Source organism: Mobula hypostoma, chromosome 16 (assembly GCF_963921235.1).
Source record: "Mobula hypostoma chromosome 16, sMobHyp1.1, whole genome shotgun sequence".
In the NCBI taxonomy this organism is placed as follows: Eukaryota; Metazoa; Chordata; class Chondrichthyes; order Myliobatiformes; family Myliobatidae; genus Mobula; species Mobula hypostoma.
In genome coordinates, this window is record NC_086112.1 from 54,920,156 (window position 1) to 54,947,380 (window position 27,225).

Consider the following 27,225-nt stretch of genomic DNA (forward strand, 5'->3'; position numbering starts at 1 on the left):
ATAGGGATGTTTGAAAAGTATTTAAATATATTGACATAATTTGTTGTCATTTTTTCTTTCTGTACTGTAATTTGATTAAATATGATTTATATGTTAATTACCTCATTGTTTTGTATCACTACCAATATTTGTTAGCAGTAAATATACTTCTCAAATAAAATAAAGAACTTTCATTTATATATTCCCATTACATCTTTGAAGTCTAAGCATAACCATATCCATACAATTATGTGGTATTACTGCAATTTTGCAGGCAAATGTACAACCATTCTTTTTATAGTAAGATCACATAAACAACTGCACAAGTAATGACAAGTTAGCCCATTTTTATTTGTTCTGGTTGAAGGACAAATACTTATAAAGGCACTGGGAGAATTTTTCTTGAATTTTTTGAATAATCTTATGGAATCATTTGTGTTCAATTGAACCACAATTCAGGATTTCATCTTATCCTCATCTTAAAGATGAAGTAGCAAATCCTTAAAATGATACCAGTTTCAGAGTACAAATGGAAGCCATTTAGTCCATCAAATTGGTATTATTTCTCTGGATGTGCAATCCAATTGATTTAATTTCCTGTCTCTTTCCTCATAATGTTGCAATATTTTCCCATTCAAGCACTTACAATTTATTTTTGAAAGCCATTCTTGAACTTCCTTCCAATACTCTTTCAAGCATTATAAACTATAACCACTTAATAAGTTAAAATTATTTTATTTTTAAGTTACACACACAAAAAATGCTGGTGGAATGCAGCAGGCCAGGCAGCATCTATAGGAAGAGGTACAGTCGATGTTTCAGGCCAGGACCCTTCGTCAGGATTTCCAGCATCTGCAGATTTCCTCGTGTCTGCATTATTTTTATGTTACCTTGTTTTGATACTGGGCTCTTCAAATCTGGAGTCTTCTTATTAACCTTCCACACAGCTTTTTATTTACATTGTATAGTTCTTTATGATCCTGAACACTCCCATTGAACCTCTGCTCAACTTTCTTTGCTATAGGAAAAAGAACCTTAGCTTCTGCAGTCAATCTGTGTAACTGACATTCCTTGTCCATGGACTCTCCAAGGCCATTGCTACCTTAAACTGTCTACTTCCATTAGAGCCGTGAGCTTAATGATATTGTCAATGGGGTATTAAGTTTATTATGGTTCAGTCCTACAGGGAATAAAGTTCTGCCGGTAACATGGAAGCGGTAACTCTCCTGACAAAGAGGCATCTTGGCTCCAGCTCGTAGAGATTTTCAATACAATCCCTTTTTTACCAAAGGGGATTGCATTCAAGCGGTTTCATCTGAAAGAGTTATTAAACTGTGTCTAAATGAACAGCAGATTCTAGCTGGATGTGTGAATGCGTCAACTAGTTTTTGTATTTGAGCAGAAAGCACCACAGAGCAATTGACATCTCTAGGGGTATCTGCCAAGGAGTCTTCTGTAGTACAGAATGAAAGCACATTCTGTACATCTCTGACTTGGTAGAGATGTATAAGATAAGAGGGATAGTGGGCCACCAGCGACTATTGCCCAGGGTGGAAATGGATAGTACGAGGGGTATTATTTTAAGATGACTGGAGGAAAGTACAGGGAGGACGTCAGAGGATGGATTTTAGAGAGAGAATGGTGAGTGTGCGGAATGTGCTGCCAGGGGTGGTGATAAAGGTAGATACTATATGTTAGGGATATTTAAGAGACTTCAATAGGCACATGGATGAAAGAAAACTGGAGAGCAATATTGAGGGAAGGGTTATATTAATTTAGAGTAGGTTAAAAGGTCGGTATAACATCAAGGGATGAAGGGCCTGTACTGTGTTGTACTGTTCTATGTTTTATGTTCTATATCTGAAATGGAAGCTAAAGCTCCAGTTTATAAGAACCTGCAATGTTTGGCATCAAAGCCGTTTTGGACTGAGCAGAGGAAGAACAAACCTTCAGAAATAATGTGGCCTTTAGGCTTTCTCACTGCCAGATGAGCGATGAATGCACAAACAATGATGTTTTTAATTATTTAGTATATAAATTTATACTGTAATTCACCATTTTTTCTCTATTATTATGTATTACATTGTACTCCTTCCACAAAGTTAACAAACTTCATGACATATGTTGGTGATATTAAACCTGATTCTGTTTGATACAGATCTCTACATTTTAATAGTGCATTGAGGTAGTACAAGGTAACCTAATAACAGACTGCAGAATAAAGAGTAACAAAGAAAGAGCAGTGCACATAGACAAAAAGTGCACAATAAGGTAGATTGTGAGGTTAAGAGTCCATCTTATTGTACAAGAAATTCTTTCAAAGTTCTGTTAACTGTGAGATAGAGGCTTGTCCTTGACCCTGGTGGTTCAAGGTTTGAGGCTTTTGTATCATCTGGACAATGGGAAACGGGTTAAGAGAGAATGTTTAGGATAGGCTGGGTCTTTGGTTATGCTGGCTGCTTTACTGGGGCAGAGAGAAGTCTAGGTCTTTTCCGTAGAGTGGAGGTTGGGTTCTGTGATGTGCTGTGCTGCGTCCACAACACTTGCAGTTTCTTGTAGTCACGGGCAGCGCAGTTGCCGTACCAAACCGCAGTGCATCTGGATAGGATGTTTTTTATGGTGCATTGATAAAAATTGTTGAGGGTCAAAAGGGGCATGCCAATTTTCTTTATTCTCCTGAGGAAGTAGAGGCGCTGGTGAGCTTTCTTGGCCATAGCGTCAACATGGTTGGAGTAGGACAGGTTATTGGGGATGTTCATTCCTCCAACTGGAAATACTCAGTCCTCTTTACCACACCACCGTTGATGTAAATGAGATCTCCTTGGGTAGAATTTGCCTGCACATTTTCTTGTAGCCAATGACAAAGCTCCTCATTGTTAGAGGCAGGTCTCCTCTTTCACTCCCAGCTAGACTCATATAGTCCACAGAGCTGGTTATGGGGAAAAATGCATATAACCATATAACCATATAACAATTACAGTGTGGAAACAGGCCGTCTCGGCCCTTCTAGTCCGTGCTGAACTCTTACTCTCACCTAGTCCCACTGACCTGCACTCAGCCCATAACCCTCCATTCTTTTCCTGTCCATATAGTTGTCCAATTTAACTTTAAACGACAACATCGAACCTGCCTCAACCACTTCTGCTGGAAGTTCATTCCACACAGCTACCACTCTCTGAGTAAAGTTGTTCCCCCTCATGTTACGCCTAAACTTTTGCCCCCTCTCAACTCATGTCCTCTTGTTTGAATCTCCCCCACTCTCAATGGAAAAAGCCTATCCACGTCAACTCTAGCTATCCCTCTCATAATTTTAAATACCTCTATCAAGTCCCCCCTCAACCTTCTATGTTCCAAAGAATAAAGACCCAACTTGTTCAACCTTTCTCTGTAGCTTAGGTGATGATACCCAGGTAACATTCTAGTAAATCTTCTCTGCAAGCCGAGATGTCTACTTATAATACCAACTGATTTACCTGACATCCTTTATTCTTCTTTGATCACTATCAAGTTTAAGTTCAAGTTTATTGTCAAAGTGCATGCAGGTAAACAGTTTGGTGTCCTAGTGACGAGACCTTGGCAGTGGCAGGGTATTCATTAGTCTCACAGCCCGAGGGAAGAAACTGTTAGCCAGTCTGGCAGAACCAGTCCTGATGCTCCTGTACCTCCTTCCTGACAGTAGTGGGTCAAAGAGATTGTGGGATGGGTGGTAGGGGCCCTCAGCAATGCTTAAGGTCCTTCATATACAATGATCCCGGTAAATCTTACAAATGCAGTATCACTCTCTGTGTAATAAACTTGCCCTATTCTTCAATTTTGAATTGCAACCCCACCCCCCATCAATCTTAAAAGCATGTTCTCAGGTGCTTCACATTTCTACCCTAGGGGGAAGATTCTTATTTCCTATGCGATGCATGCTCCTCACATTAAAAACCTCTGTCAGATCCCCCTCCTTCGGTCTCTGATGCTCTATGAAGAACATAGAACATAGAACAGGACAGCACAAGAACAGGATATTTGTCTGACAATGTAGTGCCGAACAAATTAAGTTAGTAATCAAATGGCCAACTAAACTAATGGCTTCTGTGACACAATGTCATATCCTTTCATTTTCCTCACACTCATGTGCCTAATAATAACTGTAAGATAAATTTGAACTGGTCAGTTGATCAAATTTGCAAATGCCATTTGATTGAGTGGAAACATTCTTATTTGCTTTGCTATCATAATGAATCTGGTTTGCAAAACATAATTCCTAAACGATCAACAGAATAACAAATATTTAAGAGAAAGGCAATAGAAGAGTCCTGGCATTTTCAGCCACATAAAATGTTGCTAAATACCAAATAAAAACACAAGTTATTCCCTAACTTAGTTTAAAGTAGGCCTTTAACTAACCAGAAGTTTGAAAACCCTCAATGGGTATAATTTTATAAATATTTTCTTTTGAAATGTGTAATATACTACTTGTAGGATTAGATCAGATACAGTTTAATAAAAAACAAAATAAAAACAGCATAAAACAGCATTGTAAAAGAGTCAGAGTCTTGATTCTTGAAAGAGTTAGGACACAAACAAAAAGTTATATTTATTTTTCATCTTTCAAAATGTTCCACATCATTTATAGCTAACAAAGTCCTTTCAAAATTGAACTGTTGTTGCCTGAAATATGGTACCTAATTTCTGCACAGCTCTCTCCGTGAAATAGCAATGTTATAATGACCAAACAATGTGTTATTACTAACACTAGGCATTGATCTTTCTCAGCCATTGGCGAGAGCAGAACAGTGCTTGGTTTAACATCTTATACTAAAGAATGCTGCACTCCCGTTGTGCTCTTGTGAAACATTTTTGAGATCAAGCCTAGGAGGAAGGAATTGAACCCAGAACTCAGAACAGAGCCATAGTTGATGCAGCTTGTGTAGCAAATTCGTGTCATTCCTTTCTCCCCTCTGTTCACTTACTACCTTTTCCAAATGACCCCCAACCTCCACAGTGACCACCAACCTGATTGTTTTTTTGTTGTTGTTCTGTCTGATCCTAGAGATGTCACGGTTTTACAAAACTAACAACATAAGTTTGGCATCAGAATAGGACGCATTAGTGTTCTGGATACAGATCTTTCAAATTGTACATTCATACTATGAAGACAGATTTTGCTCTGCTGTTCAGCAATTCATCACAAAAGTCACGTTTAGTGAATAACGTGCTGGTGGAATGTTACCAGGAATTATATAAGGTTAAATTAGATGATGCAAGTGGGGGGTGGAATGGAAGTTTTGAGTATTATCTTAACTAATAGTTGGTATCTGAACTAAGATAAACTAAGGCAGCTATGTGTATCTAATGATCACAACTGTCAGGAGTGTAGTCAGCAGCATAAAACGATATACAGTAGTGCTGGAAAGTTAGTGAACACTGTAGAATTTTCTCTGTTTCAGCATAAAAGTGACCTAAAATGTGATCAAATCTTTATGTAAATCCTAAAATTAGGTAAAAAGAACCCAATTAAATTAATAACACAGAACATTATACTTGTTCATTTATTTGAGAAAAATGATCCAATATTAAATGTATTCGTTGAAAAAAGTTTGTGAACCTCCGACGTAATGCCTTCTACAAAAGCAATTTGTAGGCGGGTGTTCCAATTAATGAGATGAGATTGGAGGTGTGGGTGTAGAGGTGCCCTGCCCTATAAAAAAAGACACACAAAGTCAGGTAACTGACAGAGCCTGTTCTTCTCAAGAAAAATCAATTTATGTGCACCACGCCTCGATCAATACAACTTTCAGGGGACCTTAGAAAAATAATTGTAGAGATGCATGAAGCTGTAAAAGACTACAATAGCATTTCTAAAGATTAGAGTCCACTGTAAGAGAAATTGTCTCCAAATGGAGGTGATCCAGTACTGTTGCTACTCTCCCTAGGAATGGGCATCCTCAAAGATCACACCAAGAGCACAATGTGAAATGCTGGAGGAGGTGAAAAAGAACCCCAGGGTAACAGCAAAAGACCTGCAGAAATCTCCAGAACTTGCTAAAATCTCTGTTCATGTTTCCACTATGAGAAAAACACTAGACAAGAATGGTGTTCGTGGAAGGAGATCACAGAGCAAACCACCGGTCTCCCAAAAAAAACATTGTTGCTCATCTCAAGTTTGCAAAAGCCCACCTGGATGTTCTACAGTGCTTCTGGTGCAATGTTCTGTGGACAGCTGAGACAAAAATTGAACCTTCTGGCAGAAATGCACATTGCTATGTTTGGAGGGAAAAAAAGCACTGTACACCAACACCAAAACCTCGTCCCAACCTTGAAGCATGGTGGAAGGAGCATCATGGTTTGGGGCTGCTTTGCTGCCTCAGGACCTGGACAGCTTGTAATCCTTGAGGGAGCAATGAATTCAAAATTGTATCAGGACATTTTTACAGGAGAATGTAAAGGTATCAGTCTGTCACCTGAAGCCTAATAGAAGTTGGATAATGCAACAAGACAATGATCTAAAAGACAAGAGTAAATCAACAACAGAATGGTTTAAAAAGATTTATGTTTTGGAATGGCTGAGTCAAAGTCCTGACCTTAATTCTATAGAAGTGCTGTGGAAAGACCTGAAGCAAGCAGTTCATGCAAGGAAGCCACCCAAAGTTGAAGCAGTTTTGTAAAAAAAAAGGCTTAAAATTCCTCCAAGCCAAAGTGCAGGACTGATCAACAGTTACCGGAAGCGTTTGGTTGAAGTTACTGCTGTGCAAAGGGGCAACACCAGTTACTGAAAGAAAAGGTTCACGTACTTTTCCCAACAAATACACGTAATATTGGATCAATTTTCTCAATAAATAAATGAACAAGTATAATGTTTTTGTGTTATTCATTTAATTGGGCTTTCTATCTAGTTTTAGGACTTATGTGAAGACCTGATGACATTTTAGGTCCTATTTATGCAGAAGCAGATACAATCCTACAGGGTTCACAAACATCCCAGCACCACTGCACTAGAAATGTTGAATGGATAATCAGGATTCAGATTTTCGAAATGCCGCGAATGTTAAGTCATTGAGCCCTACATTAGTATGTGTTAAAGTTCCACTTCCTAAACTGATTATTAAACATAATTTTAATGAGATTGATGCACATGGTTTACACATTTGTATATTTTGTAATATCTATAGCTTTATTATCCTGGCTAATTTGCAGATGATTAATTGTGTTTGTTGCGATCTTCCCATACCACTAAATGTTGCTCTTTTAATCAAACTTTTACGTCTTTCGCAACGCCACGCTGCAGTTCTCGAACACAAGACAGACTCTCCGAGGGTAGGCGAACCATGCTTGTTGGAAGCTGCATTCACAGCCTCGCCGCTCCCCACCACTTGCTGCCGCGGCCCCGCTGCGCGACACTGTCACGATCGTGCAGGGCCGGAGCGCGGGAGCCCGGACGCGCGGCGAGCCAATGGGCGGCGAGGAGCCCGCGTCACGTGACGTGAACATCGCACGGAGGATCCGGAACAGCGAAGGTAGCAAAAAAAAAGCCGCCAATTTTCTGCTCGACGCTTCAGTCCGTTTGCAGGGACCGTGGCTGGGAGAGGGAGCCCGGCCCCGCAACAACCCAAAACTTTGTTACAGCTCGCCATCGCCAAGTAACACGTCTGCAAATTGTAGAAAACAATTAATTACAATAAGTATAAACCCACGCCAGAATCGTAATATTTGCTTTTGTGGGGAAGATGCCAAACGGAGCCGGGTCTAAGTCTTCAGCCTCGGCTGCAGTCGGAGTGGGCGACGGCGACTCCATTCTCAACACCGGCAACAGTAACGTCAACGGCAGTTACTCCAAAGCTTTGAGCTCGGGCGCGGTGTCGCCCGCATCGAAGAAGTCACCTCGCCTTCCCAAGTGTGCTCGGTGCAGGAATCACGGCTACGTGTCGGCCCTGAAGGGGCACAAGAGATTCTGCATGTGGAGAGAGTGCCAATGTAAGAAGTGCAACTTGATCGCAGAGAGACAGCGGGTCATGGCAGCACAGGTAATTAATTGCAGCATTGGCATGGATCGGGGGCATGGAGGGGCGCTGACTCGGGCAAAAGTCCTTTTCCATTCCGTAGATGAGAAATATCGGCGTTAGACATTGAATCAGCATGCACTAATTATTATTGTAACGGTGTTTTTTTATATCTTGCACTATACCGTTGCGACAAAACAACGGATTTCACGCTATATATAATAATAAACCGGATATTGAATCAGATAATGACCGTACGAATGTTGTAACATATAATCAAATCTCAAATAAAATAGATCTGTTCGTTGCATCCGTATAAGTCTCAGTTATACATAAATCTCATAAATCAATCGAATAATTCGCATTTCAAATCAATTTATAGACGACGATTGCAATACCATTCCCGCAATTCTATATTTAAAATTTGCACTCTGTGTTTCAAAATCGATTATGTTCGCAACTGCCAATGAAATAGCTGCAGCGAGTTTTGCTTTGAAATTTCAGCTCTCAAATAAAATTACAGTATTACAATGTATTAGGACAAATAATTTAAATGGCACATGTGATTGCGGTTTCATAAAAATCCTTAGGATTGAGTTGTATTTACTGTATCGCTTCCACTTTTTGGAATTTAAACGTTAATAATGAATAGCTGTTATTTTTGTATCCGTTCATGGAGGAAAAAATACAGCAATACTAGGGAATTGCATTCGAACGCAGCGTGAATTATAATGTAACCTGAAATATACCTTTTGAATTTAATATGAATTTCTGTTTAAAACTTTTACTGGAATGTCATGACTTGTAAATTTGTAAACTCATGTGAAACTGAATTATTTTTGAATTGTGGATCTGTAGGTGTAAACCAATGTCCCTTTAAAAATATGCAGCCTTCTCCAAAATAAACATTTTCCGTTCTGCCTATTTTATTCTAATATTCATTACCAATCACTGATAATTGTATCATAATAACGGAGAGATATATTGGTGTAATTCTGTAGTACGTTCATCATTGATTAGGTTCCAATAATTTATTGGTGATGTTTCACGACTGCATAAGAAAAATCACTGAATGTTAAATATTTATGCTGCAAAATTAGCGTGCAGCTTTCGAAGCAAATCTTTTTGTTTTAGTCGTTAATTTATTGAAAGTCGTTGTTTAAACACTTTGAATTTAGTTTTAAAGCAAATTTTAGGGACAAAATAAAGTCATTTGTAAGTAGAAACTAATCGATGAGACTGTCTCAGTTTAAAAAAAAAGTTTGCTTAAAAGCCCATGATCAGACCCGCATTCGCCGGCGCTGAACTGGCTGTTTTCACTTGCAGGTGGCTCTCAGGAGACAGCAGGCTCAAGAGGAGGAACTGGGCATCAGCCGACCCATTCCGCTGCCCGGGGCCGCCGAACTGCTCATCAAGCGGGAGAATGCAACACCGAACAGTTCGTGCGCGTTGGGCACCGGGGGATCGGGCTTGCCGTCCAACCCCAGCACCCCAGTCACTTCCTCAGGTAGGAGCCCAGTGTTCGTCAACGTGCGGCGGGACTGCACGATTCGTATCGTTTTCTCACGGAAGAAAATGTTTTAGATTTGCATTGTCCAGCTTGCATGTTGATAACGAGACTTCCCTGCGCGTTGAAATTAAAATTCTGCGTTAAAATGCCAATGAACACTCGCTTAGTACGAATTTGTTTGAACACAAATAAACTAGAGGAGGTTAAGATCTTGGACCGAGTGAGAATTAATAATAGTTAAGCACAATTCTTTAAATTAGTTTTACACTTTTGATTTGGAAATCCTATTTACTGAGGCAGGCAGTTTTTAGAACAAGGATTCCAATCAGTGTTCTTGATAATTGTGTTTTCTTTAGTGCGTATTAAACATGTTTTTGAGGTTCACTTTCAGGTATTTTGGGGAAATCGCTTTTTTCATCAACTTTTATTCTGAATGAAAGTATTATTAATTTAACTAGGAGAATATGAGAAGCATTTCTGTACCATTTGGGAGAATGTTGGAACCAACATTCTTCCATTGGGCAAACATAGAAATGATTACTCTTTTGAAAGAGTATTACAACTGCATTGTTGGATGAATGTTGGAATTATTGGTTCTGATGGGAGACTAATGATTTCCAACCTTTGAACCCATCTGAAATAACCAACTTATTTTGAGATAGCACGGGCAACATTTAAACATATTCAAGTGAACGTTGTTCTAGGAATATTTGTTCTTCTGTCTCACTAGTAACTGAGGAGTATCACAGTATTTTATTAGATTGGAGGACAGATCAGTAACTGCATTGTTTACTCTTTAATGTTTTTAATACATGTTATATCATTGAGCTAAGATGTTAAAACAAGATGCTAGAGTAACCATCACAGTTTACAGCTGAAATTTCTGGTGTAGAGTGGCCCTCAGACAGTTAAGTTATATCCTTCGGCGTAGTTTTCTGCAGTTGCCTAGATATGCTTCCAATTAATCTAAAACAGATGCAAAATTGCTATTGTTACTTTAAAACTAGAGTTGATGCAACAGTAACATTGCCAAGTTATGGTGGGGGTGACTGCATCCTGCTCCAATTTTGCAGATGCACTTTACTATATCTAGGTTAAACTGCTTGTTGTAGTTGTCTTAAAAATGGAGCCATAGATCCTTTAGGCATCTTTATGTTCACTTACTCAGGAGTTTTGTTCCAAAATTTGAAACAAGAGTGATTTATTTCTCCTGATGTTTGTTTTTATATGTTGCTGCAAAAGCAGTAGCTGGTAATTCTTATCCTACTAAACAGGCTGGAGTCTGGATCTTGAGATGGTAGAGATTAAGCAGGTTAAGCCTGTACCCTAGTGTTTAAAAAAATGAGAGGTCGTATCACTGGAATATTAAAAAAAAATCATGAGAAGTTGTTGCAAGGGAGATGTCTTAACTGTTTAGTGTACCTAGAAGTAAGTATCACAATCTGATTGCCATTCGAGACTCAGGTGAGATGACGTTTCTTCACTTAGAGGCTAGTGATCGTTTAGACTTCTCAAACCATTAGGTGTGTGGAGATTCCATTGGTAAGTTTATTGAAGATGGCAATGAGTAGGTTTATATGTTGGGAATAATGGCACATGAGGTTAATGAAGGAAAATGCTGATTTTAGAGATAATTCATGGTCCAGTGGAATAGAAGGATGGGAACGGTCTCCTCCTTCAATGGATGGGAATGGTCTACTCCTTCAGTGTGTTAGTATGTTCTGATTTTGTCCACTACTTCATGAAGAACGACCTGGCATACATCCTATTTGTACAAGGTGGTTGAAATTTCAAACTTTAACATAATGGTCTGAAGATTCATTCTGTTGTAGTTTTGATCCTGGTTTTGTGTTTGATGAAAAGTTTAATAAATTAAGATATAATGTAATATAAAACATGTTAAACTAAGTGGAAAGAATGTCAATGTGCTTAAATATCTGAATAGGAGAGGGAGATTTTTTCCCCCGGAGCTTTGAAAATAGTGATCAGTGATTATTTTAGTTCTGTAATTAATATAAACAAAATGGCACATGGTTATCATCCACTGAAATAATGTGTTATATAGGAGAAAAACTGCAATTTATTAATTACATGTTATTCCTTGTGTGAATTTTCGAAGCTGCTGGTTTAACACCATCCACATTAATGTTACATGCCTGCGCCAAGTGCATATTCATAATTTACTTGGGTAGGAGCAATTGTTGAAGCTAAATTACTTCAGAAATACTTGAATGCTGCTTCCTGAATACAGGAATCAGTACTTAGAATTTTCAGAGATGTCAGGTGCAGTTGTTTTTTACGTCCTTTTGCACTTTTTATAGATTACTCGACTACAGTTTTTGCTGTTATTTACTTTTGTTTCAGCTGCTGCAGAGAAATTCTTGGTTGTATTGTAACACTTAAAGATTTCGATGAAGGTGTTTCACATATTTTGTATATGAATTGTCCAATCCGCAATTACGTATAGAAAAGAAACTGGAGCAGACTCAAAATAAAACTACCCTGATCAACTCCACATTTAGGAAAGGACGTAAACTTCTAAAGTTGCTAAGTCATTTAGCTTCTTCTCTTTCAGATTTCATGATGTTATTTGGGTCCCTCAGTGAGATTTTTTTTCCCAGTAAATATCATTTGTTATTCTCAGTTTAAATGAATTTTGTTCCTGTCCTACCAAAATACAACAGATTTAGACGTAACATATGCTGTTTAGCATTCCAGTTTATCTGATCATCTTATTTGTCCTTAAACCTTTGTGTAGAGCAGAATAACGTTACTGAGAGCGATTTTAAAACTACTTCCAGCTAACAATTTGCTTCTTGCGGTTTTCTCTGCACAGTACATTCATATCTGGCATTTAGCGTTAGGTTTATTGTGCAGCTGGTTGAGTTAGGAACTGTCACTTTCCTATATCTTCACAGTATTTTATATCAAGACAGAATATTGCTAAGCAAAAGATGGAGTACTGCATTCATAACAAGGAGACAAGTTGCAACTTCAGTCAGAGTAGGAATTGTTCTGTTGTTCACCAAGTTTTAAATATTCCTGGTAAGTGAATAAGTAGTGTTATTATTTTAAATGAAAGTAAGGGGTTAATGTTATAAGCTACCTTTGACCGGCCTATTGAACAGTTGCAGTTTTACTGCTTTGAGAGAAGGGGTTAAAAGAGATGATTTACATGTGGGGCTTAATGTATTTGTTAATATTTGGTTCTGTTTCTTGGAGAGGATGGTGTCTGTTGCCATTAGGTAGAAGATTCGCAACACCAGGTTCGAGGTTGGTTACTACCCCTCAACCATCAAAGGGGATAGCTGCACTCATTTAAGGACTGTTATATTGTTATTTCATGCTCGTTATTTATTGCTATTTATTTATATCTGCATTTGCACAGCTTGTTTACAGTTAATATCTTGATGTTTACAGTTTACAATTTCTGCTCTATAGATTTACTAAGTATACCTGTAGAAAAATCAGTCTTAGGGTTGTATGTGGTGACATGTATGTTCTCAGATAATTTCCTTTGAACTTTGGTATCATTTGTCAAAACTTGCCTATTTAAAAGCATAATTTTAAGTGAATTCATCAGCCTTTTCTCAATGACTTTTTCAGTAATTTGCAAACTTAGGAGCAAGGTTGACTTAGTAATCAGGGATGGACAGCAAATGCTGACATTGTCCGTGTCATGAATAAATAAAATGAAGCTAAAATTGGAATTGACAGTAGCAATGTCTGAAAATTCAGACATTTGTTGCTGCCTGTGCTTTTAATATTTTGCTTTTTGCCACTAAATTATATTCACGTTTCCAAAGCCATCCATGTTAAAGCAAAATACAAGGATGCCACTAACTCAAAATTTAATTGGTGTACGGAGAAAAAACAATTCTAATTCAATCTCAGGAAGTGGTTTTCATTTACCATTGATTAAAACTGTAAAAAGACTTCACTTTCCTGTTAAGCTAAACAGCAACCATTTAAATAATATTAATGAATGAATCTGCTGTTGAGCAGCCCTATGTACAAAATGAAAAGGACAATCGTTGAATGCAAACACGAGGAAATCTGCAGATGCTGGAATTTCAAGCAACACACATAAAAGTTGCTGGTGAACGCAACCAGCTCTTCTTTCAGTTAGTCCTGACGAAGGGTCTCGGCCCGAAACGTCGACTGTACCTCTTCCTAGAGATGCTGCCTGGCCTGCTGCGTTCACCAGCAACTTTTACAATCGTTAAATGTTTTGTTTTGGAAAATGCTGTGCTTTACCTAACATAATCTGGGCAGCCCTGAAGACAATTCAACTAAAGAGTTTTTTGAAATGCTGTTGAGAGATTCAAATCAATTTAGCCTTCTACTTTTTCTGTAACATCTGCTATTTACAGCATTGCGTCTCTGTAAAAAGATGGACACATGCCATCACACACCATTTTACCCAGTGGAAATGAACAATTTTGATGACAAAATACATTGTTTCTGAAATGCTGAAGGGAGGAAGTCCCATCATGTCACGATTCAGCATCAACTCTAGGAGACAAGGATTCCATAATCCAGTACCTCACGTTCGAGGCTGTTGTCCTCGATTGCCTCAGAAGACAAGGTCAACAGCAGCTTGTACATAGTTTGCATAAGCAGCTCTCTGTCCAGCAGAATAGACTTAAGGATTCAACATTATAAGTGTATAAAATGTGCAGAATGCCATATGTGTGAATCCCAAGATGAGAAAGAAGATTTATGATGATGGTACGAATACAAAGCAGAAGTGAAAGACTATCAAAATTCTGAGGGGTATAGATACGGTAAATGCAAGCAGGCTTTTTCCACTGATTCTGGGTGAGACTGGGACTAGAGTTCATTGGTTAAGGATGAAAGATGAAATGCTTAAGGGGAACATGCGGGGGAACTTCTTCACTCGGGGGAGGTGAAAGTGTGGAATGAGCTGCCAGTGGAAGTGGTGGATATGGGTTTGATTTCAATTTAGAGAAATTTGGATGGGTACATGGATGCGTGAACTATGGTCTGGGTGCAGGTCAATGGGACTAAGCAGATTAAGAGCTCTGCATGGACTAGATGGGCCAAAGGGCCTGTTTCTGTGCTGTAATAGTCCCTGACTCTATGACTGTATAATAGTGAAAGCAGAAAGCAAGAGGTAAAAATAATGCAGATTAGCAGAAGAAAGGCGACATGTTATCTGATGAAAATGCACATTTCCTTCAGCAAACTATTTAATTTGGAAAGAACATGGAATAATAGGGTTGCCTTTTGTACTTCAGTTCAGACACCAGGCAGGATCTTGTGGTTCAAGTCCCTGGAATTTGACAATACAGTAACAAAATGTGATTTTTGTTAACTTACTCAGAATTTTAAAAACAAACTTTTCTTATTTGTGCTAACGAAAGGAGGTCTCCTCAGTGCCTTGCAAGACACGAATTAATGCAAGTGTTCTTGATGTGTGCTTGAGAATGATGATTTCCCTGCTGGGAAAATCCTGAGGTTTACTGTATTGATAGCAAATTCAAGAGCAGGAATTCAGTGCCCATTGATTTACAAATAAACACTTATGGCATAGCAAATTAGATCATTAATGTGATGGCTTTTTATTAATTAGTTTTATATCTGATAATTGGATTGAATATTTTTCCTTGGCTGATACTATTCTACACCTCCTATTAAATTTGAGCATCCACACAACCAGACACTAAAAGAATTGTATTTCATTAAAAAAAAAGACTAATTTAGTGCATTAGGGTATAACTATCTTTGGCAGATAGCTTCACAATTCAAGACAAAATAATTAATGGAGTGGAGTATAGTGGGGGACAGAGATGGATTTAGGATCGTTTTTTCTCCCATGGAGTCACAATAGTTCTGTGCAAAGATTTGGTCGGAGCAGTGTGATAGTTTCTTTGCTTTTCTGCAGTACTGGTGGTAATAACAGTAGACTTAATACAAAAATGCAACTAAGTGATTTTATGGTTGTGTAACCTTCTTAGTTTATTTTTATAGTCAATTGTTTTCCATTCAAAATGTGTCAGCATCTTACCAAATAACAAAACTAACATTTGAAATGTAATAATTAATGTGTACTGTGGCTATATTGCCTCAGTTGGTGGAAGAACGCGTTGAAAGTCAAAACTATATCGAGAGTGGGAGAATCATGAGGAGCAAATTTACAATTTTTTGATAGATGTGAATTATCGGTTGATAAAGTCAGGTCTGTTTCAACTAGAAAAGTATGTAACATGCCTTCAGTCAGTATCTCTGGTTGAAGCCTTATATTTGTCATCCTTTTAGTATTTCTTCTGGGAACATTTTCCAGTATAGTCTTTATTGTTTAAATGTAAACTTTTATGACATAGAAAATGCAAGCTCTGTGTAATGTTTTCCTTTTATCAATGTAAATATTTAACCATTCATCTAAGTTACTTACTGATTTGAACAGGAATGTTCCATAAGCAGCTTTGTTCAGCAGCATTTGACTGCATTGGATTCCCTTGATGCTTGGTTGCTGAAGTATCTGCCATAGATTTACTCAGAATTTACGGCAAAGGAATAGTCCCTTTAATCCAGTTGTTCTGTGTCGCTTGTATGAAACAGAGTCAGCTTTAGTGTCACTGACGTGTTGTGAAATTAGCTTTATTTTGCGACAGCTGTACGTTGCAAATTGTAATAAGAAAAAATCTATAAATTACAGTAAGATATATATAAATAAAAATTGAATATATAGTGCACAAAGAGCAAAACAAATTCTGAATTAGTATTCATTGCCCATTCAGAAATCTGATGGCAGAGGGGAAGAAGCTGTTTGTGAAATGGTGAGTGGGTGTCTTCAGGCTCCTGTACCACCTCCTTGAGTTAGCAGCGAGAAGATGGTAACGAGGGTCCTCAGTGCTGGATGCTGCCTTTTTGAGGCATTGCCTTTTGAAAGTGCCCTTGATGCACTCGAGACTACTGCCCACGATGGAGCTGGCTAAATTTACAACTTGCTGCAGTTTTTTGTGATCCCGTGCAGTGGCCTCTCCATACCAGACGGTGATGCAACTAGTTAGAAATTATCTCTGCGATACATCTGAAGAAACTTACAGAAATACTGTGTCGGAGATTCATGTCATAATAATATTATTAATGTTGATATTGTTATTTCAAGACTTAAGAAAATCTGCCAAGCAGAGCAGTAAAAATAAAAATAAAGGCAATAAACACTTCCACTGTACCCATATTAATATATTCTTTTGACATAATATCTTGGTCTTAAACCTGATCTGGACAATTTACAATGAAAAGTAAGGACTGAGGTGACAAATTTTAGAACCACTACATTCGAATGCACTTACATTAACACTACCTAGGACAGAAGGAGGGAGAGGAATAAGAGATAAAAAGAAAATTACACAACAGTCAGATAAAACTTCTAAGGATGTATTTTCATCAATGACAACAGGATTCAGCACTCCATGAGAGAATATGCAATTCTGATAGGAAGTACACACCACTAAACTTAAATGAAAGCATAACCCAGAAAAGTGAAGGAAGTATCACTACAGAAGAAAAAGTTAACCAGTGGAAGAGCATGACTCCCCATGAAGACATCCCCGCGATCTGAGCAGACTAGATGTCGAAGAGGAAGTGTCGAACGCCTGGCTTAGAGTGGGAGACCTCTTCACAGAAACAGAATGGTTTTTTCGTGGCAACACAGGATGATCAAAAATGATCAAAAACACACAATAAAAGATCAACAAATTCAAGACAATAAATGCAGAAGATGCCAAGAGAAACCAGACACAATCCAAACCATTGCAAGATTCTGCAGCGGTTTAGCTCAGTCTGACAATTTACACAGGCACAATCAAGTGGCGAACATAATTCACCAAAATCTTGCTTTAACATACAAACTCATGAAAGATACCATAATTTTCTATAAGTATAAGTCAATTACAAAATCCATTATTACAGATAGGACAATCCAGAATAACCATCTGGACATAAGATAAACAAGCAAGAGCAAATCACTTAATAGATTTAACCATTCCAAACATAGATAACATACAGAAATCCATAAGAGAAAAACAGCAGCAATACGCTGAATTGAAAGAGGAAATTAAAAGACTTTGGAACATGAATAGGGTATTGTCCCAGTAGTAATAGGTACAACTGGTATCATCCCCAAGTCACTACACAATAGCATTTAACAATTAGGCTGAAACAGTAATATTTATGTAACTCTCCATAAAGCCACAATACTAGACATTCCTAGCAATTGAGTATTGTATGATCTCACCAGCTTGAGCTGAGAAAAAAATAAAAATGCAGTGATGATGATAATAATAATAATAATAATACAAGGGCTTTTAAGTATCAGTCTCATTATTATAGTTGTAATGTCACATATAGGTTAGACTAGTTAAGTATAGCAGGCTCCCTTTCTGTAATTAGTGAGTAAATTGCTATTATATTATAGACTGATTGGCCTTATAAAAATGGCCAAATCAAAGTGAAATCTGGGAGGGGTTATCTTGGAAGCAAATAAGAATTAACTGAAGAGTAGAAAATGATCAAAACTTTTAAGTGCTGTTTGTGGTGATAATGGTGAAATTCAAGAGGATTGGTGGTATTGGGACTTAATTGGTTGAATATATTTAGTTATAATAACTGGAAGGGATAATAAACCAGAAGGAAGCTGAAAAATTACAGGAGGAATAAATAAATAAATATACAACATGCAAAGTGTGAATATCAGGAATATGCAAATACTGCAGGGAGAATATGGGACTAAATTCTGATGTTAGAAATCTGCTTTGTAAGGAACGTCTTGAAGCTTGGGAGTTTGAAATGTAACTTTAGTGGATTTTCTCTACTCGGGTGTATTTCCAGCTGGTTAGCATAGCAGAGTCAGAATTTATTCAAGAAACATTGAATGCTTCAATGGGGAGATTTCAGTGGTACTATATTGATAATCATCTGAATGGCTTTGTTCATGGTGATGTTGAAATATTATTTGACACAAGCTAAGTTTTTAATGAGGTTGCCACCTAATGCAGTGAATGTGAGTCTATTTGTCAGTAGATTTTTTTTTAAGTGTAAGGAAACTTCATGTATGGAATGTATGGGAATGTATATCAGTGGGACCTTCCTTTTGTTTCTGTTTTTTAAATAATTGTATTTGTTATTGAATTGTTTACTTGATTCTGCTTGACTGGATATTCTTCAGTTTCTGCCATCATGTGTTGGTAAACTTTTCCACTAGAACATCTTTGAAAGCTTCACAGAAGACTACCGTTTGTACAAAGGCATTTTTAAAAGTTGCCTTATTACAGGCGACCCTATTGAGGGGTGGGAGGAGGTGGCTTGCTTTTGTAGAAAACAGTCGTACAATCTATGTTCCGTGCCTATTCTGGTATCTGTCCCCCACTTCTCCTTTGCTACATCGACGACTGCATTGGCGCTGCTTCCTGCACACATGCAGAACTCGTTGACTTTATTAACCTTGCCTCCAACTTTCACCCTGCCCTCAAGTTTACCTGGTCCATTTCTGACACCTCCCTCCCCTTTCTAGATCTTTCTGTCTCTTGTCTCTGGAGACAGCTTATCCACTGATGTCTACTATAAGCCTACTGACTCTCACAGCTATCTGGACTATTCCTCTTCTCACCCTGTCTCTTGCAAAAACGCCATCCCCTTCTCGCAATTCCTCCGTCTCCGCTGCATCTGCTCTCAGGATGAGGCTTTTCATTCTAGGACGAGGGAGATGTCTTCCTTTTTTAAAGAAAGGGGCTTCCCTTCCTCCACTATCAACTCTGCTCTTAAACGCATCTCCTCCATTTCACGTACATCTGCTCTCACTCCATCCTCCCGCCACCCCACTAGGAATAGGGTTCCCCTGGTCCTCACCTACCACCCCACCAGCCTCCGGGTCCAACATATTATTCTCCGTAACTTCCGCCACCTCCAACAGGATCCCACCACTAAGCACATCTTTCCCTCCCCCCCCTCTCTGCATTCCGCAGGGATCGCTCCCTACGCAACTCCCTTGTCCATTCGTTCCCCCCCATCCCTCCCCACTGATCTCCCTCCTGGCACTTATCCGTGTGAGTGGAACAAGTGCTACACATGCCCTTACACTTCCTCCCTTACCACCATTCAGGGCCCCAAACAGTCCTTCCAGGTGAGGCATCACTTCACCTGTGAGTCGACTGGGGTGATATACTGCGTCTGGTGCTCCCGATGTGGCCTTTTATATATTGGCGAGACCCGACGCAGACTGGGAGACCGCTTTGCTGAACATCTATGCTCTGTCCGCCAGAGAAAGCAGGATCTCCCAGTGGCCACACATTTTAATTCCACATCCCATTCCCATTCTGACATGTCTATCCACGGCCTCCTCTACTGTAAAGATGAAGCCACACTCAGGTTGGAGGAACAACACCTTATATTCCGTCTGGGTAGCCTCCAACCTGATGGCATGAACATCGACTTCTCTAACTTCCGCTGATGCCCCACCTCCCCCTCGTACCCCATCTGTTACATATTTTTATACACACATTCTTTCTCTCACTCTCCTTTTTCTCCCTCTGTCCCTCTGAATATACCTCTTGCTCATCCTCTGGGTTCCCCCCCCCCCCGTCTTTCTTCCCGGACCTCCTGTCCCATGATCCTCTCGTATCCCTTTTGCCTATCACCTGTCCAGCTCTTGGCTCCATCCCTCTCCCTCCTGTCTTCTCCTATCATTTTGGATCTCCCCCTCCCCCTCCCACTTTCAAATCCCTTACTCACTCTTCCTTCAGTTAGTCCTGACGAAGGGTCTCGGCCTGAAACGTCGACTGCACCTCTTCCTAGAGATGCTGCCTGGCCTGCTGCGTTCACCAGCAACTTTTATGTGTGTTGCTTGAATTTCCAGCATCTGCAGAATTCCTGTTGTATTGTAATTTTCCTTAATGTGAAGTCACGTCATCTGCCCATATGTCAGGAAATGCAAATTGAAAAAAAACTTGTGTTCATTTATTCACTGTTTTTCTCCACATAAATTCAATGAGAGCTACTTTTTCCCCGTTTCTCAAATTTTAGGATAGTGATACATGAATTCTGTAAGGGGAGGAACTCCATAGCCTGAATAGTCTGACAGTATAGGGGCCACCTGCACTGAGAAAGTTCAAAACAATGTCCCTTTAAATTGTTGTTGCATGAACTTCTTCAGCAGGGGTCTATTGTTCTCTCAGTTTTATTCAGATTAAGATCTATATGCATACTATTTGCACAGAAAAAGCAGTGAATATCAATCAGTCAGGAAGAACTGATATGTGGAAGGAATTTATTTAAAAATGTTTATTTCAGTTGTTATTGTTGAACCCATATCTGAAAGATAAACTTATCAATAGATTGGTTACATTTTTAAAAACATTTCTTAAAAAGTGAAATTTACAATCCTGGGTACGTTTGGAGAATAACACTTGAAGAAAACATATAGTCAAAGAGTTTAGTTCCATTACTTTCAGAAAGTCACATCGAACTGTATTTCTGTTATAATTGTTGAAGCAGAATCTATGCTTTATTATATAAAAAGACACAAACACAACTTTGATTCAAATATCCAATTACGTAGACTATAAACATGGTGAAAAGAAATGACATGTCAATGTTTTATAAACTAAAAGATGGTTTTGTAAACACTTTAATTGTGTTAAATTTCTGTTTAGTCCTGGACGATCAAGGCAATATCAATTACTGAATGATGTTTTCATAAATACAAGACCCCACTATAAACTTTCTATTTTGGAGCAAACACAAATTGCTGATTCTCCTCATCTGCTACAGAATGTTATTGCTTATTAAAACATACTTTAATGACATGTCATTATTTCCATGCACACTCATGTGCTTATGTTCTTATTACAAATAGATTCCCAGTGGGTTGAAAATACTTTTGACTTGGCCCGCGTTCTAACATGAAATGGCATTGACATTTACTCGGACTTGGTCTAAAATCTCACTGGATGTAAATAATTTAACAGTTCATTTCTATCTCTGCATTTGCTACATTTGCCTTGGTGCTGCAGTCCTCAATGAACATCTGTCTTGGCTTGGTCCAGTTATAGTAAATACCTGTTTATTGTGGATTACACATCCGCTGTGATGCATAAACTCTGTGGTTAAAACAAGTGATCTAGAGATCAAGGATAAAATTTGGATTTAAAGAATAGAGAGCATCATAATACATAGGTCTACAATGTGGAATGCTTTTCAGAATGTCCAAAAAAGCTCAGGTTTGTCAATTGGAACCCAAGAACTCACCTCTCTATGAATGAAAACTGAAAGAAAAACTGCAGATCTGGAATTCTGAAACAAAAGCAGAAAATGTTGGAAAAACTCAATTGGTCAGACATCAACTTCATCAGTATTTTCTAGTTTTATTTCAGAAAGTGATGGTGAATAGCAGGGCTGTTGAGTTAGTGTGGCAAATGAACTGAAATTGGAAATGTAAGAGATCAGCCAAACAAGGAAGCTCTAATAACACGTCAGAAATAACGTGTAGCATTAAAGACAAATTCTTATTCAGGAGTTATTTTGGCTATGTTTTAGTGATGATCATTGCAGGCGTTGGGACCGTATGCTCTACCCAGAGGAGGCTTGCACTTTTCTAGTTCATGTAAATCAGCAGTGTTTTTTTTGTTCCCTGAACTAAGAGTGTTGTAAATTGTGTGACAATGCAATCCTTGAGAAAATTTGGGAATCAGCATTTGGCATCTTCAAGGGTAATCATGTTGCAGCCCCCAATCATTACTGCAGAACACAGTGTTTCTAACGAGAGATTTACAGTTCCTCCTGATTTGGCAAGTGTCCTCTCACTATTATGAGGCAATCCACTTAGGTTTAGAAACATTTTAGGAGTATTTTTATTTCTGGTGAGCAAACAGCTCCACCTTTTCTTTCCCTTCAGTGTGCCAAATGCTTACCATTTTCTCTTGGTGCAGTACTTGAGAGTTGGTGTTTGTAATTTATAGAGGCATAACATCATTGTAAAGTGGTCTGAAGTCATGCTGAATAACCTTTGGAATCATTCTAACAAGAGTTAAATGTACTCCACTTCAGCAGATTTACGTGGAAGACAGGTTTTCTGTCTGCTCCTGTGCATAGTTGTCCTGAAATGAAAAAAAACTTCATTGTTAATCAGATCTATATTTACAGTTCATAGGTAGTAATTGAGTCAGAATGTAAGTTGAAATTTAATTAAATATCTCTCAGTTTTGAGACTGTTGTGATCAGTAAGTAAGAACAAACTGTAGATGCTAGAAACCTAAATAAAGCCAAAATGCTCTAGGTCAGGGATTCCCAAAGCAATGAACACAAGATGCTGGAGGTCAGGCAGCATCTGTGGAAATGAATAGTTAGTTGTTGTTTCAGGCTGAGACACTTCTTTCAGATCTGAGAAAGAAGGGGGGAAGATGCCAGACTAAAAAGATGGGGGGAGGGGAAAGACACTGGCGAGAAGGTGATAGGTGAAGCCAGGTGGGCGGGAAAGGGCAAGGGCTGGAGAAGAAGGAATCTGATAGGAGAAGATAGTGGACCATAGGCGAAAGGGAAGGAGGGAACCCAGGCGGAAGCGATAGGCAGGCGGGAAGAAGTAAAAGGTCAGAATGGAGATTAGAGGAAGGTGGGGGTGGTGGAATTTGTTTACTGACAGGAGAAATGGATATTCAGGCCATCTGGTTGGAGTGTACCCAGACGGAATATAAGGTGTTGCTCCTCCACCCTGAATAGGCCTCATTTTGATACAAGAAGAGAACATGGACCTTCACATCTGAACGGGAATGGGAATGGGAATTGGAATTAAAATGTTTGGCCATGGGAAGTCCTACTTGTGGATGGTGTGGAGGTATCTGACAAAGCAGTCTCCTTAAGTTACAAAGCGTCTCACCACTGTAGAGGAGGCCACAACGGGAGCACTAGTGGACCTCAGTGGATTCTCAGGTGAAGTATTGCCTCACCTGGAAGGACTGTTTGGGAGAAACTTTTTAATGCCACGGACCTCTACTGCCACGGACCTCTACTCTTAACCGAGGTTGGGAGCCCTGCTCTAGCTACTCAGTAGGTCAGGCAGAATCCCTGGGGAGGGAAACATTTAAAGTTTCTGGCTGATGACCTTTCACAACACTCCAGGATTCTATAACAACTCTCTGTGACTTATAAAAGACAGATGGACAGCTGTATAGATAGGAAATGTAGTGAGGGTTATGGTCCAAATGGTGGCAAATAGAATTAATTTGGATGATGCGTGTTGGTTGGCTTAGGACAGTTAGGCCAAAAGGACTATCTAACAAAATTTCTGATGAGAGGTTATAAACGTGCAACATTGCCTTTGTTTCTTTTTACAAAGATTTTTAAATCCTGTTGAGTACTTCCAGCAGTCTCTGTCTTCACTTGAGATTATGGTGCCTATTAGCTCTATCATAGGATGGTAGATTTATCTTTCACTGTTGAGACCTGTTTATTTTGGTATTTCTTCGTGTTAGCAGAAGAAGAGAGATGATATCAGCAAAGATATTGTTTAGAATGCCCTGTTGCTCAGGGATCCCTTGGACTATGACCCTGAAGGTGAAGCTTTGCTTCCTCTTCAAATGGAACACTTGGTCTTAAAGAGTAAGTGTCTTTGCAAGGGCAACAAACCTTCTGACCCTTCAGATGGATTCCTGTCTTGTAACTAGCTGGCCAGCGAGATGCTGACAGTGCACGTTCTGAGACCAGATTATAAATGTTGTATCCAAAAAAAAACTCCAACTGAAACAAATGTGTACTTGCATTCTGAGCTTGTGGGGGAAAATCCATTTTAGGAAAGTGAGTGGTCGAGTTAGATAGCTGTGCAGTCTGACATGATTTATTTAATGTAAAATTGCACTAATTACCATTTGGTAACTTTTAAACTTCCAGCAGCATTTGCCAGCTTTTTGCAGATTATTGATACCATTAGACTTTAAGGATAGCTGTTATATTTATCCACTAATCAGGGCTGCGAATTTGACCATTGAAGACCCACTTAGCCCCGCCCCCTCTGATTTTTGCTCCATTTCTTTCTAGGAAATGAAGGCAATCAGGGTTCAATAAAAAGCTGCAGAGATTTTGGGTGGCAGTTGCTTTATCAAGATACCATCCAGGCTGCAAAGTTGGAAAGTAGCCCATTTAGCTTGGTGCATAGGACCATTCATTTGCTTGCATGTAAGTTATCTTAGCCAGAAAATGATTGCACTGTTCCATTCAAATGTTTCAGATGTAGATTTGCTCACTGGAACTAGAAGAATGAAAGGAGTACTGAATGTTCCCACAACGTGAGCTGTGGGCCAATGGTCAGTTGTTTTCCTTTGTTGTGGTTTATCTCCTTTCTGTCTAACTCCAGGAACCACTGCCTTGTAACTACAATGGGTGGCAGGTTGTTCTTAACCCAGCAGTGCTGCAGACTGACTGGTGCCAATTCTGCATGTGCCCAGTGTCCCTGGAGAGGAAGCATGAGTATAGAGAGAGAGAGTTGCTGCAACTTTTTGTATTAGAACCACATAAAGGGGGTATCTCTTGCATATAAAAAGATCAGGCAATCTGAAGAGAATTGCATTGCAGAAAAACCATATAGTTTGCTCCTGTCGTGTAATCCAGAGGGTAAAGGAGTTACAAGGCAGTGGATTGGGACAGGAAGGAGCTCACCCACAAGAAAAGAAAGCAGTGTCGGAGAAGGAGGGTACCCACCTGATGACCCAGATGACGTACCTACCCTCCCTCCTTGTCACCACTCCAGGCCCACTGCCAACATCGAGAGTGCCGACCTACCATAGGGATTGAAACATCAAGTCCTAGTAGCTCTGCTTATCTTTACATTCAGCAGCCAGTCCTCCCTGGAGAAAGACCACCTGCCAGTCTGAAACACTTCGTGCACAGAACAACTGGAAATTGCTTTCCCTCAATTATTTTCCTTGATTTCTGCTACTGACTGCAAACTTTGACGGCCTTTCTTAGTGGCATTGTAAATTCTTTGCAGGGGAATGTGAACCTTGTCCCTCTTCTTTGTGAAACCAGTTAAGAAGTTCCAAGGTATTGGTACTCCTTCAGTTTTACTGTTTGGCATTACGGATTTAATTGCTACACTGTTGGTAGCTATCTTCCAACTGATAAAGTCCTGGGCACCAGAATTCCTTCACTAATGTCCTTGCTTCTATATCTTTATTTTTCCTTTAGACACGGAACTCTACTTTGTTGACCAAACACTTGGTCATAAGCTATAATTTCTTAATGCTACTTGGTTTCAGAAATTAGATTGAGAATACTTCTGTGCACTCTGCCCTGTTGTTACTAAGCTCAGTGAAAGATGCCATTGGAAGGATCGTTCCATTGTTGAAACAGGAGCAGGTTTTGTGCTTTAATCACAATGTGCAAAGCTCAATTTCAGATTTTAAGAATTTCAGAAACAAATGTGCATTCTTTTTCTAAAATAAACTTGCTTCTGTAATTCCATCGAGCTGACTGAATAACAACTTGTAAAATTTAAAGCAAATATGGATAAAGAAGCACTCATTTTAACTGATTGTTCAATATTTTACAAAGAAAACAAAACTATGGCAGAAGTTAACAGAGTCAACATTAAAAAGCAAAATAACTTCAGGGGTATTCTGGGAGTTGTAAAATCATTATGACTGAGTACTTTGTCCAAAACTTGCATTGTATATCAACACGATATAACATTTTCAATCAGTTTTACTACAAGAACATAAATAACAAAATATTGTTGACTAGACAGGAGAAAGATACAACAGATCACTGAGGAAAAGCAAACTCTAGATTTCACTTTGAACTACACATGAACCATATGTTGTGTCGGATTTTTTTTGCGTTCCTGTTTTCAGAGTTGTTGCCACAGACTTATGAGCTAATTGAGTTTGAAAGACTGTAGCTAGTCAATTAATAACTACGGTTAGTCAGTTTAAAACAACTAAGCTATGGCTTTTTCAAAACTGTGTTGAAGAGATCAAGATTAGGTTCATTTTTATAATGAGGAAACCTACAGTATAAAACTATATCAGGAATAAATTCAGCTTGCTACCGCTCTGAGTAATGTGTGTGATTCAATGATGGGTTTCCGTCCAAATCAGATATCTGATTCAGTACAGAAGCATGTATGCCCAGCCCAACTTACAGTAGAGGGTGTAATAAATTTACAACTTATTTTAGAAGGGAAACAATTAAGACCATAAGACAAAGGAGCAGAAGTAGGCCATTCGGCCCATCGAGTCTGCTCTGCCATTTTATCATGAGCTGATCCATTCTCCTATTTAGTCCCACTCCCTTGCCTTCTCACCATAACATTTGATGCCCTGGCTACTCAGATACCTATCAATCTCTGCCTTAAATACACCCAATGACTTGGCCTCCACTGCTGCCTGTGGCAACAAATTCCATAGATTCACCACCCTCTGACTAAAAATATTTCTTCGCATTTCTGTTCTGAATGGGTGCCCTTCAATCCTTAAGTCATGCCCTCTCGTACTAGACTCCCCCATCATGGGAAACAACTTTGCCACATCCACTCTGTCCATGCCTTTTAACATTTGAAATGTTTCTATGAGGTCTCCCCTCATTCTTCTAAATTCCAAGGAATACAGTCCAAGAGCGGACAAACGTTCCTCATATGTTAACCCTCTCATTCCCGGAATCATTCTAGTGAATCTTCTCTGTACCCTCTCCAACGTCAGCACATCCTTTCTTAATAAGGAGACCAAAACTGCCCAC

The 27,225-nt window shown here is 39.0% G+C and overlaps 1 protein-coding gene across 1 annotated transcript in view; it reads left to right on the forward strand.

Annotated features, from left to right (window-relative positions):
- Nucleotides 1-7,694: 7,694 nt before the first annotated feature.
- Nucleotides 7,695-27,225, forward strand: part of dmrt1 (doublesex and mab-3 related transcription factor 1) — a 119,208-nt gene continuing 99,677 nt past the window's right edge. The window contains exons 1-2 of the mRNA XM_063069118.1: nucleotides 7,695-7,991; nucleotides 9,294-9,474. Of these exons, the coding sequence (XP_062925188.1) occupies nucleotides 7,695-7,991; nucleotides 9,294-9,474 (478 nt within the window). The remainder of the gene's footprint in view (nucleotides 7,992-9,293; nucleotides 9,475-27,225) is intronic.